The 19,873-nt window shown below is 40.9% G+C and overlaps 1 protein-coding gene across 5 annotated transcripts in view; it reads left to right on the forward strand.

The window, feature by feature from the left end:
• DENND1A (DENN domain containing 1A) overlaps positions 1–19,873 on the forward strand; it is a 545,115-nt gene that overhangs the window by 272,306 nt on the left and 252,936 nt on the right. For all 5 annotated transcript variants that reach the window (XM_037745641.1, XM_017548402.2, XM_017548407.2 and 2 more), the window contains one exon: positions 5,240–5,350. In XM_037745641.1, the coding sequence (XP_037601569.1) occupies positions 5,240–5,350 (111 nt within the window). The remainder of the gene's footprint in view (positions 1–5,239; positions 5,351–19,873) is intronic.

The raw sequence follows: 19,873 nt of genomic DNA on the forward strand, positions 1-19,873 counted from the left end.
CACTCCAACTCCCCCATCACCACCACCCCCACCTGCTTCATAACCTCAGGCAGGGATCACAGTGAGCCTCAAGTCCCCAGCCACCTGGAATGGGGCAGGAGCCAGCAGGGACAGCTAGAAGAGAGTAGCCATTATGAGGCTTCTCCTGGGAGAACAGGGGTTTTACCAGGTGCCATTCCCTTTCTCTTTGTCTGGATTTAGAGCCACCGGGGGTTTGCGCTGGACCTGACGCTTATCAATGTTTCTTTGCAAAGATGAGAAGTGGAAGTCTAGAGAGTCTAAGGAGCTTGTGCGTTGCAGGCCTCTTCCGAAATGCAACTTGCAGGCTGCTCTGTCCAGAGACCTTGCTCATATTTGAGCCCTTTCCAACCTTGGTGGTGGTTAGCTTTGCAGCTGTGCTACCCAGCCCTAGAGAGTATGGCCAGAAGAGGTGCTAGGTGGAGAGGCACTTGCTCCTGAGGATATAAATATATGTGTAACTGAAATAACGCTTAAGCTCCATGAGTGGGAAAGGAATATTCTCAAGCCTGAAAACATACTGGCACTAAGAAAACTGAGACCTTTTAAGCACAGAAACTGGGAATTAGCCCTCGAAGCAAGGGTTTCCTTTCCAAGTAGGTGAGTCACACAGAGAAGTAATTGGCAGAGAATGAAGAGAGTGGTCACTTAGGCCCAGGCATGGTAGCATTACAGCCCAGAACACTAGGCCTAGGACTAGGTGGCCAGGGACACCATGTTTGACAGGAATTATTGGACTTTAGAAGGAGGATTTATCCTTTATTAAATGAATGGACTCTCCCTTTAAAAAAACTATTTGGACAAGTGGACAAGTGTGGCACATAGTAATCTGGAAGTCCAGGGGTCATCTGACATTTTTTCCTCCTTCCCTCCCCAAGTCTAATTCATCAAATCCTATGATTCTACTTTAGAGGTATCTGTCACATCACCCAAAGCTTTTGTCTGAATTGGTTTTTTAATGTATATTTTAATCATTTATTTCCCAGAATATGGCAGCAGCCTCTTAGTTGACTGTCCTGCCTCCTGTTTGCCCTCTTACCTGTTCTCCACAGAGCCTCTAGGAAGCTCTTTCTGAAACACAAATAGGATGATGTCAGGATCCTTCAGCACTGCCCTGTCCCCTGTGGGGCAAGGCCTAGGCTCCCACAGGACAGAAACCTAGCTCCCCGGCCCACTGCTCTCCCCCCCTGCCCTGCCCTGCCCCTCACTCTCCTCCCTGCCTGTGGCTCCTCTCCCCACCCTGTCTTTGCCTCTGCCTGGAATATGCTTCTTTCCTTGTCCACTGAGTGAACCCATTTGGAGGCCCAGACCAGTTGTCTTCTCCATCACACCTTCTCCAGCCTTCCCCTGCAATCCACCAAGGGCGTTGAGGCTTCTCAGCCATACCTGGAGTGTAGCCTCGACCACAGTACATTGCATACTAGATTTCTAAGTCTGATGTTCCTCCCACCCCAGATGAAGCAGGAAAATGGAGGTCACAGTTAGTTTATCTCTGCAAGCTTAGCTCCTAGGAGGGTGCTAGGCACATAGTAGGAATTAAAAAAGTAAGTGTGTGTTCATTGCCTGATTATAGGAGACAGAAATGGGAGGTTGAGGACTTAGTCCACAGAAACTAAGTGCTGGGAGAGTGGCTTATCTTTTGTCAGCAGAGGCTCATAATATGTTCTGGCTATAGTCTTGACCAAAGACAGCCTAGCATGGAAGCCCTCCCTTCTCCTATCCTCTGATCTATCCATTGGAGAAATATGGTTGACCTGGCTGTGAAATGAACACCTGCTTCTGTGTACAGCCCTCCCCCCAGTTACCTGATAAACCACTAATTTATTCATATTTTTAATAAATGCAGCCGCAGATACCATGAAAAGTCACCCCCTCCCTCCCTCCACCATCCACAGCTACGTACCTGCCTCTGTGCCATTTCCAGTGTCAATTCTTTTTCTGTGGGTTCTTCACCATTACTGAGTGATCAGTCGCTTCATCTGATTCAGAGCCAGGTTTTCTGGAGTCACATGCTACATTCTTCTTAATGTCCCACCTGGTTCCTTTTCCAGCTGGTGTGTTCCTCACTGCACTGCTCTCACCTGAGCAAGGGACCAGCGCCCTCAGCCATTGCTTTCTCCATGCACCGAGCTTGCTCTTATCAAACTGCTGGATAATGGGAGAAGTAGCTTCACCCAACAGGACCTCAGTCTTGTGGCAAAAACATACTTAAAACTGAGTTACTGTAAGATGGGGACAATGGAAGTATATGGGGGAGCTTGACAAATGATGAGTTGGGGAAGTCTGCTGGGAAGAGGTGACATCAGAGCTGGGTCTTGAAAAGTAAGCAGGTGCCCTCAAGAAAGAGCAGGACATTCAAGGCAGAGGACATGGCAGAAGTAAAGGCCTGTGGGTATGAAAAGGCATGGCAGGCCTGAGAGAGTGAGGATTGGTGTGGCTGGGGGAGGGAGGTTCCTGACTCCGTGGGGCCTGCTTCTGAGCTGAGGCTTGGTGGAACTGTGAGTGCTCCCTGCAGCTGCTCTTGGGGCCCCGCTCTGCCCCACAGGTGCTCCCACGGCTGAGCGAGGTTCCCAGGGCTGTTGGCACTCCCACCCACTCCCACCCGCTCAGGCGGGTGGCATCCCAGAAGGAAAGAGGCAGGGGAGGAAGCAGATAAGAAAGACAGCTTCTGTTTAGACACAAATATCTTGGTAATCAGCACAGATGGGATGAGAAATACCAAAAAAAGTACATGACAGTTTAGAGAGAATTTGGCTAAATGTTACGTATTTTTAACATACCTGTGTAGAGTTTTTGGAACCAGCACCTGAGTCACTAAGAATCTGATTGGAGATGGGGGACATGCCTCAATCAAATGGTGTTTTTATTTCAGAAATGTTCCCTTCCCCATCCACAAAAGTATCCTTGTGATTTTTTTTTTCTCCCACCAAAATAAGGCGCAGGATTTGTCTCTGACGCTGTGTCTCCCTATTTGGACGGCAAGCTGTGTAACATATTTCTCCCCAGCGTGAAGCTTCTTGGCAGACTCTTGAGGCCACGTTTTGGTGGCTTCAGAGTTATCTTTGGATCTGTCAAAAGTGCTAATGGGCTTTCTGGCCTTCTTTAAGCTCCTCATTTCTATTTTCTTTTTACTTCCATCCTCTCCTAAAAGAAAAATTCATGTAATTCATCAGCAGTTAAGCTTTTTACTGAAATGCTCAGTGAAGGGCCTCGTATTTTTGTTTGTGAGGAGAGCTGTGCCATGTCACCGTCTTCAGAGCAAACCCCACCCTTACATCATTAGCTCTGCATTCCTCCGTCCAGTGGAGGAACCAAGATATGCTGGTCAACCCCTTCCATCTGCCTTTCGTGTTTGCTGTTTTGTTTTTCCCTGAGTTTGTTAAGAGGCAAGTTGGTGTGGTGGTTAGGGTGTGCGTTTCGGCTTGAGGAGGTCTGGTTTTGAAACATGGCTCTGCCCTTTCTAGCTTGGTGACCTTTAGAAATCCACTGAGACTTCCTGAGCCTCAGTTTTGTTCTCATCTATAAAGTGGAGATGATACTGCCTGTCTCAGGGTTGTTGGGAAAACTGGAATGAACACAGGAAAAGCACCTGTTGCCTGCCACATATGGATCACTCCATGAATGGGGTAATAGTCATTTTTAACTGTTACCCCAAGAAGCATTTCCCTTTCTTTAGGCATACTTGATCTTGTTCTGTTTCCTTTTCCAAATATGATTTTTACCTACAATTTTGTGTTGTATGAAAAGAGCACGGATTTAGACCCTCTTAGGACTGAATCATGTCACATCACTTACTGCGTGACCTTTGCCAAACTATACAATTTCTCTGTGCCACTGCTTGCTCATCTTTATAGAGGGATAATAATACTTGTTTCAAGGAGTAGTTTGAAGATTAAGTGAAATGTTTAGTAGTAAATGTAAACCTTGCACACAGTGGATGTGTGTAAGAGGGACAATGTGGTATAAGGAAAAGCTTATAGGCTGTGGAGTCAGATCTGACTTCACCAGATACTGACCTCTCCCAGACTTCTTTATACTGGAAAGAACAATGCCTACTGGACTTTTGTGAAGACTGCACAATTATACATCCACAGTGTCTGGCACAGTGACTGGCACTTGATAGATAGGTAGTATATAGAGCTATTAATTCACCTGCTCTGTATTTATAAAGGTTGACAGTTAACCTGGTACTTCAGTCAAACAATAATAAATTATAAGATAAGTACCCATTTTTACTCCCAGCCCATAATATTGTTGAAAAGCACTTTATGCTATTTTGCATGCAAAGTCCACCTGGTTTATTTCAATTTATGGGTTACAGATCTTTAATCATTATAAACTGCAACCCCCTGGCAATAGCGCTCCTTCCCTCCCCAACCCCTTTCATTTTCAGAGGATTATATTGTGTGGCATTGAAAACCTGTAACATTGAAGAAATTAGCATATTCATGTATATTATTAAGTCAGGTGGGTATAGAAAGCGTTGTATAAATGAAACACACTCCATTTTTTTTTTCCTGAAATCTGAAGAGTAACAATCTATAGTATTAATTAAAAGAATGAAGCCCAGGCTATGGGGCCAGGGGGGTGAGTGGGAAGGCTAGTTAAAACACTGCTTTGTCACAACTTGCTGCTGTTTGTCTTTTGTTTTTTCCCCCTTTTGAGTGAAATACCTGGAAATTGTAAATGTTCGAAATTGCCTTAATTCCAGCTGAGCCATTTTAGCGAATGTAAACTGTGAAGGAGGGGATACCAGCAGTGATGACAGGAGAGGCGCTCGCCTGGCCTTCATGGGTGGCATCTCCTGCGCAGAAATGGGCTCAGTGCCAGGAGCATTTTGGTCCCTGGGTACTTTCTTTTGCTTAGGCGTATGGCACAGCACATCAGGAAGGTTCTAGGGTCTGGGGCCCAAAGATTTGAGCAGCAGTCCTGTCTTCATTGCTTATTAGACTGTTCCATCTTGGAGAATCTCTCTGAGTCTTGGTTTCTTCGTTTGTAAGATAAGTAGAATTTCTGTTCTGCTCACCTTTACGAACTGACCTAAGGCACAAATGCAGTGCTGGATGTGACCTCACAGTTGTAAACTGTAATCACCACACAAAGATGTAATTGCTCAGGCTCCTTCTTCTCTAAGGGCTCTTCCAACTTGAGGGTTCATGATTTTATACATGATGGGGATTTGGCTTCCCAGACAGAAAGAAAAGGACAGGGGGAAGAAGAGAGTAAACTGACAGAATATTTTGTGGCGGTGGATGTCAACAACATGTTGCATCTGTATGCCAGTATGCTCTACGAACGCCGGATACTCATCATTTGCAGCAAACTCAGCACTGTGAGTAGACAGTCTTAAGACTGGTTTTTTAATGATTTAATTTTAATTGAAAGATACATCAACAAGATGAAAGAAAATTTTAGAAAAGGGAGTCAGCTACAATCCCCTTATTTGGCAACATGTCATTTTCATTAATTGTTCATGTTTTTTACAGTGCCAGTGCACATTTCATTTATTCCTGTAGTCTCACAGTCAATTATAAATAGCTTTCCATTTGATTATGTGTTATGAACATTTTGCAGTTTTCTACATAAGCTTTGAGTATTATCATATTTTTAATATCTACGTATTTTGTGATACAGATGTGTCATTATTTACTCTTCTCTTGATGGCGATTTAGGTTGTTTATTATTTAATCATTTTAGTAGATAATACTGCAATGAACATCTTTTGGTTTCTTTTGATTGTTACAGTTACCTTCTAAGGAGTGGGATGCCAGGTCAAAGGACGTGATAAGCACTATGACTTAGGGACTGCCAAATTGCTTCCCAAACAGGCGGTACTTGTTTACAGTGAAGGCTGCCAGCTGTAGATGAGTATGCCATTTTCACTGCAGCTTTGCCAGGAAATAGTGTGTGTGTGTGTGTGTATGTGTATGTGTGCGCGCACGCGTGCGCGAATTCAGCTAAGAAAGTAGATGTGCAGTGGTATTTCAGGTTTGCTTTAGTTTTAAAATTACCTCTTTGGTTAGAGGTGACTGAATATTTTCCATGGGTTTATATTTTTTATTTGTATTTTGTTAATATCCTTTCGCATTTATTTTATAGGTGTCTTGATATTTTTCTTATAAATTATAATGAACTTTCTATATAACTTTTGCTGTGTGTATAATTTAAATATTTTTATATTCCTTTTATTTCAGTTTTTCACCTGCTAAATATAAGAATTTACATTTTCCCCAATGTTTTTTTATGAAAATTCTGAAGCCATTATAGAAAGTCGAAATGATTTTACAGTGAATGCTGATCTACTTCATTTTAAATTCTACTGGTGACATTGTATAGGTCTTTGGCATGTATTTATTCAGCTGTTCATCTTCCATAGCATCCTTGATCCATCTTTTTTTTTTTTTTTTTTTTTTTGAGACAGAGTCTTATTCTGTCACCTAAGCTGAGGTGCAGTGGCACTATCTTGGCTCACTACAACGTCTGCCTCCCAGGTTCAAGTGATTCTTGTGCCTCAGTCATGCAAGTAGTTGAGATTACACACATGCACCACCACACCCAGCTACTCTGTGTATTTTTAGTAGAGATGGTCTTTTGCCATGGTGGCCAGTCTGGTCTCGAATTCCTGACCTCAAGTAATCCACCCACCTTGGCCTCCCAAAGTCCTGGGATTACAGGAGATCCGTCTTATTTTTTACGCATTTCAAAGTAAATCACAGGCATCACGTTACTTTCCCCTAAATAATTCAGTATCTGTTTGCTGGGTTTATTGCTGTTTTTGTTTTTGTTTGTAGACAAAACTTATATGCAGAAATTGACTAGGAGTAGAATGCCTAATAGGTATCCCTCTGTTAGATAGGGTAGAAAAATCTTCTTATAAGCGGAGAGTTCCCTAACGAAGGACCTATGGATAAAATCAGTTTTGGGTTTACCTATGAATAAAAGCTGCCTAATAATGAAAACTCTCCGAGACTACTAGAGTTTTCCTTATGTTTTTTATTATTCCTTCATTATTTTATTTTTTCTTTGGTTATTGATTGCTCATCAAGAACTCAGTTTTTTTATTGCCCACTATGTGTTAAGAATAGCCTATACTAGACCTCTTGCTTTGTTTTACATTTTATTTTACACCATATGTGCAGTTCATAATTTCAGGGCACAGACACCCAGACTGAATTTCAGAATGAGTGTATTGTCAACCAGATCTATTATCACCTCTTTGAAAGAGTCTAATCCATAACCAGTTACTATTGCTTTAGATTATTAAACTTCGGTCAACAAGAACAAGACATCATCTCAGTGGAACTGAATTCCCTATCATTTAATCATGATATTTTTGATTCCTTGCTATATGCCAAGCACTGTCTTAAGCACTTTGCAGATATTAATTCATTTAATTCTTACTACAACAGCCTTAGGGGTTCTGTAATTACCTCTGTCTTACAGATAAGGAAGAATGAATCTTCTGTGTGATTTTGCTCTCATAAATGTAATGGATTTAACACACAAAGTTATCTCTGCTTCCTCCCAAAACTAAAATGAAATAAAGGAATAAATCTACAAACACAAAGAACAGATGCAGCAGAAATTTTTAAAATAGTAAGAAAACACCCTTAGCAACTTTTATGCTGGTATTTCAAAACTAAGGCAAAATAGAAAAAAATAATTTAGCAAAGTTGACTCAAGAAGAAATAGAAAAATTGAATAGGTTATTTAACTTACAGAAATTGAATCAATATCTTTACATATTTTTCCAGATAAACACTCATCCCAGGTGGTTTTACAAGTGTGTTTTCTCAAACATCTCAAGGAAAAGATTATTTCAATCTTAGAAAAACTCCTTAAGAGTCTAGAACAAGAGGGAATGAAACCTAGCTTTTCCTGTGACACTTGTATAACCTTGACATTCAACACAAAGACAGCACAAGAAAGAAAAATTAGCAGCCAATGTCACTCGTTAACGTAGGGGTAAAAATCTTCAAATAGGAAACAAATGATTGATGATACTATAAAATCTATTAACATAACTTAAATATTAACATATTAAACTGGAAAACTTTTATGGTCCTCAATAGAGGGAACAGAAAGCACTACCATGTTCATGAATAAGAAAATATCTTGAAGATGTTATTTCATTTCAAAATGATGTATAAATTGTACACAATTCTATTCAAAACCTCAATAGGGTTTTACGTAGTACCTGACAAGCTGATTCTAAAACTAATATGGAAAAGCCAGAGAAAGAGCCACAACATACTTGACAAAAAAGAATGGGTTGTGAAAGCTTGCTTTACCAGCTGTCAAAACTTTCTATAAAGCTATAGTAATTAAGATGCTAGTAGTGGGATGAGGGTACACATATAGGCTGTTGGAACAGAATAGAGAGCCCAAAAGCAGATCACATGTATATGGGTTCTTTATATTATAAAAGGTGGCATTGTAGAATCTGTGGGGAATCAATGGACTTTTCAATAATTGGCTGTCCACATGGGAAAGAAAAGGAAGACAGTTTCCATTGTACACACACAAAACTAAATTCCAAATGGATCAAGAACTTAAATGTAAAAGGCAAAATTTAAAAACATTTAGAAGACAAAGTAGAATCATCCTCAATGATTTTTGGAGTAGAGAAGGGCTTATTTAAAGATGATCCATAATACACATTGTATAAAACAAAATATTAAAATTGTGAACTTTCATTCATTAAAAGATACTTTTCAGTGGCTGAAAAGTCACAAGCTGAGATTTGCGGTATAAAAAAACTGACAAAATTAATATCAGAAATAAGTACAGAACTACAACAATTAAAAAGAAGACAAGCCTGTCAAAGGAAAAATTGGCAAAAGGCATGAATGAGCATTTCACAGAAGAAATACAGATGCCAAGAACTATATGGAAAGATACTCAACCACATTAGTAATCATAGAAAAGCACATTAAAACTACAGTGATTATGGCTGGGCACAGTGACTTATACCTGTAATCCCAACATTTTGGGATGCCAAGGTGGGAGGATCGCTTAAGGCCAGGAGTTTAAGACCTGCCTGCGCAATATAGTGAGACCCCTGTCTCTACAAAGAAAATTAAAAATTAGCATGGTAGCACATGCCTGTAGTCCTAGCTACTTGGGATGCTGAGGCAGGAAGATTATTTGAGCCCAGGATCATGGCTTTGTAGTAGATTATGATCCTACCACTTCACTCCAGCCTGGACAACAGAGTGAGACCTTGTCTCTAAAAAACAAACAAAACCTAAAGTGATTGGCACAGTAGGGTTGCAAAAAAATTGGTGGTTGACAAAGCCAGGTGTCATATTGAAAATGTATTAGAGAATGTTATTTACTATTGTTTGAAGGGTATGTGCTACAAAACTATTTACATATGCCCATCGCTCAGCAATTCTACTCCTAGGTGACATTTTGTATATATACACATACCCCTTGGTCACATATGGTGGCATACATGTACAAAAATGTTCACAGTGGCTTTTTGTTTGTTTTATGTAAATCCTGGAAGTAGTTCTCATGACTATCAACAACTGATAGACTGGTGTAGTCACACAATGGAATATTGATCGGTTCAATGAAAATGAACTGCACTATCAACATGATTATGCCTCTGTTCTAGAGGCTGAGTGAAGAACTGGGTCACACAAGGACATACTGTACAGTATGATTTTATTAATACAGAGTTCAAGTTAGAAAAACTAAGTAGTTTTTTGTTTAGGAATACATACAAACTACAAAGGTAAAAAGAAATAACACAAAATTTAGGTAATGGTTTCCTCCCAGGGAGAAAAGACTGGTTGGGAAGAGTCATACCAGGGACACCAAAAGTTTTGCTTTTTGTCTTAAGCCAGGGGAGGAACCAACACATTTTGCTATAAAAGGTCAAATAATAAATACGCCTTTGTGGGTCATATGGTCTTTGTTGCAACTGCTGGGCTCCAACCTTGTAGCTGACCAGAGGTAAACTAACGGTTGTGGTTTGTGTGCCAACAAAGCTTTATTGCCAAAAACAGGCCGCAGGCCAGGCGTGGCCTTTTCACTGTAGTTTGCTGACTCCTGAGCCAAGTGGCAGGTTTGGGGCTCTTAACTTTTTTTTTTTTTAAGTTGTTTATATGACATATATACTTAATATATTTCAAAAAATTTTAGAGGTCTATAAAGATGCAAAACTCCTTTATCATGAAATTTTAGAATATCAGGGATAGAGATAAAGTAGTTCTTGTACAAAGACTAAGAATCAACATTGCCTGAGATTTGGCAGTGGCAGTTCTGGAAACCAGAAGACAGTGAAGCAGTGTCTTGACCTTCTAAGGGAAAATGATTTCTAACCTAGAAATCTATACCCAACTAATGGAAGCCCTCAGGAGAGAGTGTCAGGAACCCACATCACATTGCTCAGCCTCCTGAGGCCTGCACTTCTGGACTCTGCCTTCCTTTTGCAGATGAACCGTCTGTCCTCTCTGGGGCCAGTCACTCCACTTGTCCAACTTACTTCATTCTGCAAATATTTATCGTGACATTGCCATAGGCACTGGGGATATAGCAGTGAACAAAACGGGCAACAATACTGTCCTCATGAAGCTTGCATTCTAGTATCATAAGCTGTCAGTAAGCCAGAGGAGTTAAATATCTTGAACTGTAGGAAATGTTAAGTACTAAGGAGTAAAATAAAGCCAAAGAGACCAGATGAGGAGTAGTGAGTGGCAGGGATTGCAGTTTTAGATAGATGGCCTCGGAATGCCAACAGGAAAGGTGACACTGTGGTTTCCGTCAAGGAAATTGCTCCCACAGTAAACAAGCAGCTCTGCTCTCCTGCATCCGTGATTATTTTCTTATGAGCACGCCAAGGTGCTATAGAAGCTCCCAGACTTCAAAACAAAACTTTCTTGACCCATATCCCCTTTATTGCATTTCTAGTCTTCTTTTCAGAACAGAATTCCTCAAGAGAGTTACCTATTTACTAATTCTTCTCGCCTCATTTTTGCCTCAGTCTTCCATTAGGATTCAGTCTCCACCTGTTCACTAAAACAGGTGGACTTGTTTTAGTGTCTTTTTCCAGTCACCAGTTACCTCTTTTGAAGTAAAATTAAAATGAGTTAATACTTGCATAGCTCTCAGAACAGGCCTGGTATGTAGCCTGTGCAGACATTTATAATACATTAATAAATTCTACAATAGGAAACCCAATTTTAACGTCCAGTTTATTAAGGGCCTACCCTACTACAATGTAAACTTCATGAAGACAGGGATTGTTGCCTGTTTCATTCACTGCTGTGTCCCCAGGCAACACCACGATAAATATTTGTGGAATGAAGCCAACTGGATAAGCGAGGTGACTGGCCTCTGAGTGGATAACAGATCATTTGCAAAGAGAAGGCAGAATCCAAGTTTTAATGTTGAAAATGTGAAACCAAGAATTCATGATTTGGAAATGAGATCAATCCTGTGTTAAATGTGATGACTTGGAGTGAAGGGTATAAGGAGAATGGTGAAGTGGACTGTTACTTTTCATGATAAGCCTTGACTACTTTTTGTTTTGTTTTGAAAGCTATGAACATGTATTACTTTGACTTTTAAAAGGCTTTTCTTAACAAAGAGTTGATTCTTAACTGGGTTCAAAATTTGACGGATTGCGGGTGGAAGCCTCTCTGGGGGAGGTGGGCTTCTCCTTGTATCTCACGTGCACTCGGCAGAATCCTGAGTGGTTCTGCGGAGTTTCTCTGGGGATGGCGTAGCTGCGCAGACTTCAGTTGCATTCACGCCTTTGGACCTCTTCGAATTCAGAATTTAAAGGTTTTCTAATTGTTGCCTTTTATTTCCTTTAGAGTGGCTTTTTATTATCTTTTGGATGGGGGCTGGTGTGGAGGGGAAAAATGCAAAAGCCATCTCAGCCTGAGATTTTCTGAGGACCCTCTCTTGAGGATCCTGATGTGGCCTGCAATACTTGACAAACCACATTTTTCTGAATTGTGTTTGATGTGATGGAGGCTTCATGCTCCTCAGAGCCACCGAGCATGTGAAAGATAAAAGCTGTCAAGCACTCATGTGCTGTCTTCTATAAAAATGACTGTGTCAACAGAGACAAACCCAACAATATTGAGTTCAGAGGCAGGTAATACGCATTTCAGGGTTTCTCGGTCAATAACATTGTGATATTCTGTATAAGAAAAATGTAAGTTTTTGTTCTCTTTGCTCAGTTAATGTATATTGATTGTTTTCCTTTATAAATGATAAATAGGGAAGGCTTAACTAAATCTTGTTCTCTAATGTAAATACTTCTGTGTGATTCCTTGTAGCACAAAGGCCCTATTTTTCTTCCATATTTTCATATCTGAGTTTAACTCATAATGCTTTTTGAAACTCTGGATAGCAAGTTGGTCGAAGAGCTTGATAGAGATAATAGAATTCCGTCAGCATTCCTAGAAGATAGATATTATTCCCATTTTACAGAACAGCCAGTTCATTTGGAAAGGTGGAATTATTTGTTCAAGGCCATGTCCTAGTAGTAGGAGAGATGGCCATGAATAGAGGTCATTATGATGTAGCGTCAGGGGAAGGAGGCTTTGGCTTCTGGAAACAGAGAGACATCCAGGGATTACACGCAGACTAATCTCAGCCCCTTCGAAGCGCATGCCTGAGAACCAGGTTATGTCTATTGGGTGCCATTATTTACACCATTTTCAAATCCTTTGCGTGGGAACTGTCACAAGAGCCAGAGGCATGTTGTTAGGAATAGCCACCCCACTGAAGGAATTTGAAAATTCTTATAAAGAGCCTAAAAGATACCCTGAGCCAAATCTGGTGGATAAGGTAACTAGTGGAGCTGGGTACTATTGGTTTGGGTGAAAAATGAGACCTAATTATATAGCACTTAAAAGTTTTTTGTGTAGCTCGTCCAAGACCACCAAAAAGCATTCACAGAATAAAGGCATAAGAACGTCCTTAAGTAGATTCATACTCAGTACTTTATGTGGGAGCCCCCTAGTTCTTCCCCACCCTTTTAAAGTTCTTTTAAGTTAACGTTTTGAGCCACCCCCCTTCCTATGTGCCAGGCACTATGCTAATCATGTATGTGATCACTTTTTTTATTCATTCTTGTAGCAACCCTAGGAGCATGTTGGTTTTCTTCTCCCTTTGCAGATGGGAGTATTGGTACCCCCAAAAGTTGATGTGCCTTGTCTAAGATGAGCAGCAGAGATGGAATTAAAACCAGGCCAGCATCCTTGCTACCTCATACTACCCCCTTGGCAGCTCTCCATTGTCATGAGTTCCCTGTGACACTTGTACTCAGAGAAATATTCTTAGCATGAACCTGTTGGCCATGGAGCTAAAATAACATAAAGAACCTCTGCCTGATTGTCACCTTTGAACAAGCACCTAAGCTTTTCACTTCAGATTCTGCAAGCCCTGTCTGTGTGCCTGACACTACTCTAGGCACAGGAAACGGGAGGCGGATGTGTGAATTCCAATGGACACACCCATTCTGTTAGCCAAAGCTCCATTTCCTTAAAACGCTTCAGAGTCCCTTCACTCCGACCATGCCTTCTTAGACTTGGCTGTCTCCCAGCAGCTCCTGCACCCTTCTCCTTCCATGAGCACAGCCTTGGTGAGCCCTGGGCATATCTTCTCCAACTCACTGTGGATTCAGGGGTCATATATTTGCAGTTCCTTCCAGCTATATATCTTTGTCCTATGCAGTAAAGAATAAAGAACTTTTCAGGGTTCATATGCAGTTCCTGCCAGCTGTGTATCTTTGTCCTAATCGCCCCCTGTATAATTTAGGGATCCTGAAAGAAATTTGGACAACTAAGAATATCCAGTTAAATAATGACAAAGGTGTATTTACTTTCCTGAGAAACATCTATTTGTTTTATCCAGTGGATGCTTTTCAGAAGGCAATATTGTATAGTAGCAAGCCCATGACCTAGTTAATTTAGCCTCTGCAGCCATAACTGAAAACCATTATTACTTTTTTGATGGAACCTCATTTAGGGAAGAAAAAAAATAACCTGGCATTCTCTCCCTATCAGTTTCTTCCTAACTACGTAAACAACAAGTAGTCCCAGGGCATGTGGGACCTGGGCAGAACTGGGCACCCTGTGGCCTAAGGAGTGGTAGGTGATACTTCCATCTCCTCACCAGCACACAGTATGGCCCTTAGGAGATGCTTCAATATGTGAGTGGAGTCTGGAGACTTTCCCAGCCTTGCCTCAGTCCCGTCCCACCACTCCCACCAACAGCATCCATTGTCTGAGTACCATCTGGTCTTGAGACCTACGAAAGGGCCAGTTTGTGGACTGGGCAGCTTTTTAGATTTGGCTTCATTTTTACTACTTTCCTGATGAATGCCATCTTGTCATGTCCACGCCAGCCTGTGTGATGAGCTGGGCACCTAAGTGATGTGTGTAAAGCTTTCCTAGCTCTTCTGGACTAGAAAACACTAATCCTGTTTGCTTATCTGCAGCCCTTGAAGCAGAGATGAGAGTGGCAGTTGAAGGAGGTTTGAAATCCTGGAGCAGAGCCAAGGCCTCTTTGCCTGCACACTCCACTCTGCATGTTCCAGCGGTAGGAACAAACTGCATTACTTTGTTTCAAACTGTGCTCAAGGGAAGCCAAGACCTTGCAACTGGAAACTTACCAAACAGAGAATTCTAAGACTAAATTTAGTGTTCTATTTAAAAAATAAAAATCGAACATTTTGTTTATTTATCTTTTATATGTTAAAAAAGAGAGAGAGTAACCTAGTTCACACTAACAACCTGAGAATAGTATTCAAAGAAGTGAGAAGAAAACTAATCCTTTTGGTGATGGGGGAAATCCTTAAGAAACTATAATGAAGTGGCATGGAATACAGGCTTTGCAGCCAAACTTTCAAATAACATAACCTCTCTAATCTCCATTATATACAATTTTATTATGGTTCAGAGAATATTAAAAACTGTTAAAAAATAAATGAAAGGAACTTCCCACAGAAAGTAGGAGAGAAGATTGGTGGGTTTTACTTATGCAGGTGCTCTCTGGCTTTAAAATGTATATATAATTAATTGCTTGTTGAACTATATTCTTCATTTAATTATGTGTGAATTGGCTTTCTCTTATTCATGTTAAACTCTAATTGGAATGAAGAACCTTGAGATCCCATAGAGACTCTAATATAATATAGAGTATCAACAGGTTGATTTGTGACATTTTGATGTGACTTCAGCCAACCATGGTCTCTTTGCTGGCTCTTACCTTCCTCTCCTGCCTCTTCTCTCATTGCTTCAGCAAACATCGAGCACCTGTTTTGGATGAGGCACAGGATTCAGATTGTCAGTGATTCCCCAGTTCTGATCCATGGATTAGCATTATGTTAGAACCACCCAGAAAACTTGTTAAAAATGCAGGTTCTTGGGCCCCATCTCCAGACATTCTGTTTGACAAAGTCTAGCATGGAACCATGGAATGTTTTTTTAAGGTTCCCTGGATGATTGATATACACGATGATTTGGAACCAGTGAATAGACAGTTCTCTAAGACAAAAACAATATTTGTTCTTTGGTGGCTATTATTTTGCATCGTTAGACTCATTTTCATGTTGCGATGACATAATAGAGACTGATCAAGTTCATTTAGAAGATGTTTATGAGTACCGACTGGCACTTAAAAAGCTCTTTGTTTCCATATTCTCTTTGGGAGAGCTTTGATTGGGGCCTTGGCTAGATTAGAAAAGGACCATAGCTAAGTATAAGCTATTCAGGCTTTCAGTAATTTTATGGAATACCAATGCAGTCCACCAGTGTAATTTAGGGTACATGTGTGTAAATAGGTGATGTTTCTTCTTTTTTTTTTTTTTTTTTTTTTTTTGCCATTTCATTAAATTCATCCTATTTCTGCCATGGCAGAACATTTTATTATTTTAGTAATGTGGTCAAGTTGTGAAATAAATTGTATCTTCCTTAGATTGCAGGACTGATAGCTTACTTCTTATATGACTCTTATGAATCAAAACATTAATAGATAATATTTAAGTCATTGGCATTTTAATCTTTTTGAAAAAAAAAAAGCCCTAAATGACACCCTCTTTGGCAGACATGGCTATCGTAAAAGAAATTTGAGCACATACTAGGTGCTTAAGACACTGGGAGCAAGGACTCATGTCCTGTGTTGTTTCTGCAGACTGAAAGTGTGGTCACTTTGGTGAACCAAGTTAGTGTGATATGAGGTTAGACCACACAGTCATGGGCCAGTGCAGACACAGAGCACATTGACATTTGTTCTTTCCTGCTACTTTGATAGATACACAGAGTCTACTAGCTAGGTGTGTCAGACAGCCCTGCTGGAGGTATCTTTTCCTCAAGAAAAAATACAGCGGGAGTGGAGGAGAGAGTATCAGACTGCAAGTCAGGATGGTTTTGTTCCACTTCTGCCTCTGCCTTGTACTTCATCCTCCCTGTGCCACTTTCTTGGCCTTGGGCAAGTTACTTGACCTCTCTGAGTGCCTCTGTCCTCTTCTGTGAAAATGGGGATAGTATTCACACCTACCTCAAGGTGGTTAAAAAGATCCAGTGACCATCCAGACATGAAAGCACAGAGCCCAGAACTGGGCACACTGTTCACTCAGTAATGTTACTTGAGGCTGAATCTCATCTGTGTAGGCAATAAACCCCGATGTGACTTTCAGAAGCAAGGAGAGCGATAAAGATCCTGGGAGAGTTCAGAATATTAGGATTGCTGTGATAGCGGATAGGGAGTGAATCCAAGCAAAGCAGAATAGTCTCGGCAACTCCCATGAGATTTTGCCAGCCAACCACTTCTCACTAGTCATTTAGTCATTTGACTAAATGGTCATTTCTCGTTCAATTCCTCACAGAGCTTGAGTGGCCTGATAGGCTACTTATGTTCACTTGACCCACCCTTACCACCTGCCTGGCCTCTAGCGGTGGGGAGGACTAGCAGCTTCTCTGTCTTCAACCTTCTGGGCTCTGAAGTCTCTGTCTCTGTGAAGCAGGCCTGATTCTCGCCCCAGGCAGAATTAATGATTCTTTCTTTATATGCTAACACATTTGAACCTCTATTATAGTACCTCTTTCATAATGCTTTTGTGTTAAAGTTGATAGTTTGCATTTTGATCTTTCTCTCTCTATTTTAAATTGCTTGAGGGCATGGCATGTACACAGAGTGGATACTCAGTAATTGTCGGATTAATACAGATCAGAGCACAGAAGCAGCTTCAAGGGAGCTAAGAGCACAAAATCCAGAGCTCAACTTCTCTAGGTTCATATCCTAGTTCTGGCAGTAGCTGTGACCTTACACAAGTTCCTCAACACCCAGGAGTCTTAGTTTCCTCATCTATCAAATGCCACCTACCTGATAGGGCTGTTGTGAAAATTAAATGAGTTAAATGTACATGAAGCACTGTTCTCAGTGATTGGCAGATAGTAATGTGAATTCAGTGGTCATGCTGGTGGATGTTTTATAGCTTGAATCTTTCTTCTGAGTTTTGTTTTTTGTTTTTTTTTTTTTGAGATGGAGTCTCGCTCTGTCGCCTAGACTGGAATGCAGTGGCTCAATCTCAGCTCTGCCACATCCGCCTCCTGGGTTCAAGTGATTCTCATGCCTCAGCCTCCCGAGTAGCTGGGACTACACCCATGCATTAAAAGTATGATTCTTTATTAAACCAATAGTATAGATCCAGTCGCTAAACTTATGATTTATATTTTCAAAGAAATATAAATATCCGCTTTTACTAGATTTGAGGTGGCAAATTGGTTTCTTTTTGAGTGCCTACTTTGATTCATTGTGAGGCCAGTGTGGTAACTCACCCCTGTAATCTCAGCAGTGTGGGAGGCTGAGGTGGGCAGATCACTTGAGGTCAGGAGTTGGAGACCAGCCTGGCCAACATGGTAAAATCCGGTCTCTACTAAAAATAACAAAAATTAGCCTGGCATGGTGGTATGCATCTGTAGTCCCAGCTACTCGAGAGGCTGAGGCAGGAGAATTGCTTGAACTTGGGAGGTGGAGATTGCACCACTGCAACACCATCGTGGGCAACAGAGTGAGATTCTGTATCCAAAAAAAAAAAAGTACATGTGAGGAAAGATTTTTAGGCCACATCCCGACTCTGTGATCAGTTAGTAATGTCTGTCACAGACACAGCGTGGAGGAGTGGCAGCATGTTGGCTGTCCCTGTATTGAATAAATTGTTATCAGTCCCCCATGTAACCTTGCCTTTTTCATCTTAAAGATGAAAAGAAAGTTCTTTCCTCATTTGTGGTGCTGTGGGCTTATTTACGGTGTAGTTTACCACGCCATAGTTTCTGCCTCTGCTTTGGTAGCTGAAGCTTTACACTGGCAGTTTTAGTTGCTTTGATGTTTTAAAGTGTCAAATCTTGGCACGAAAGCTTGTTGCCCCGGTTAATAACTTACTCTAATTACTCTAGCTAGTAGATAGCTTAAAAAAAAAAAAATGGAGAGAAGTGATTAAGCCGGCGGTTGATTGCCCGTGTAAGCTTCCTCCTGACTGGGTGATATTGCTGTTGAAGGAAGACACTTTGCTTCACTTCTTGTTAGGTGTTTTTGTCGTTGTTTGTGTGTGTGTGTGTATGTTTTTATTCCTTCCCTTTTCCCAAAAGATAATGGAGAAGGAAGAAGATGAGTTCTGCCAAACTGAATATGAAACTACTGGAATAACGATTGTTCCCATTACCCACTAAAAAGCAGCTCTGCATTTCAGCTGCTGAGTAAAGTGAGACATTGTTTGCTCTTTTCCTTCTACTCACATGTCCGGCATCTGCCTAGACTAGCTGAAGGTTCTTTGATTTCTGAGATGTTCTAAGTTGCCTTTCTGCTGGAGTATCTTTGATAGTTTCTTAAAAGCCTACTCTTCCCCCACTAAATACAGTAAATCAGTAAATGCAATTTGAACATAGCTGAACCCTTTATAATTAAAGGTTTTTCTCATACCCATGGAAGGGTTGAAATAGGTTAACTTCACAGAGTCCCTGTAGGTTTTGCTTAAACCGTTTTGATGATTTTAGAGAGGATTTTTCATTTGAGAATAAATCATAATCAAAACAAACAAAAACCACAGCAGTGTTTGAATCATGACACCATGATACGAAGATGTTTTTTAATTAAATAAACGAATCAAGTTCTCAAACTGAGAAAGGGATCAACTTCCCAAGACACACAGCTTTTTCTGCAACTGCTCTAAATAAGATGATCCCTGGTCAAAATGAATAAATTTAAGAATGACCTCCCTTTAAAGTCAGTAATCTGGTATCCTTTCTATATTTGTCATTTTATTCATTTCTTTGTGTTTAGGTTCAGGGGAGAAATTCAAATGCCTCTAACCCCGTGAAGCCGGTGTTGGTTTGATTATTTAATGAGTTCTAGGATGGGAAGAATGACTGTAACCATCTGATTGTTTTCCTCTGCCAGCTTTTAGAGCTTGGAATCTTAATACTTGTTCAAAAATGTACAGCCTCTAGTTGTAATCTATTAGGCAATTGCAATTTGTTAAATGTCTGGTAATCTTGCCTACTCTCCCTCATGATGTGAATCTGGAGGCATTCTCCATTCCCCAAACATTTACCCAGCATTGACTCTGTGTCAAGCATAGCAGGAGGCAAGAAGAATCATCTTTGGGAGGTCAAGGCAGGCACATCACCTGAGGTCAGGAGTTCGAGACCAGCCTGGCCAATTTGGCAAAACCCCATGTCTACTAAAAAAAACAAACATTAGTTGGGCGTGGCGACAAGTGCCTGTAATCCCAGCTACTCAGGAAGCTGAGGCAGGAGAATCGCTTGAACCTGGGAGGCAGAGGTGCAGTGAGCCAAGGTCCCACCACTGCACTGCCTGGGTTACAGAG

Source organism: Cebus imitator, unplaced genomic scaffold (assembly GCF_001604975.1).
Source record: "Cebus imitator isolate Cc_AM_T3 unplaced genomic scaffold, Cebus_imitator-1.0 Scaffold206, whole genome shotgun sequence".
Lineage (NCBI taxonomy): Eukaryota > Metazoa > Chordata > Mammalia > Primates > Cebidae > Cebus > Cebus imitator.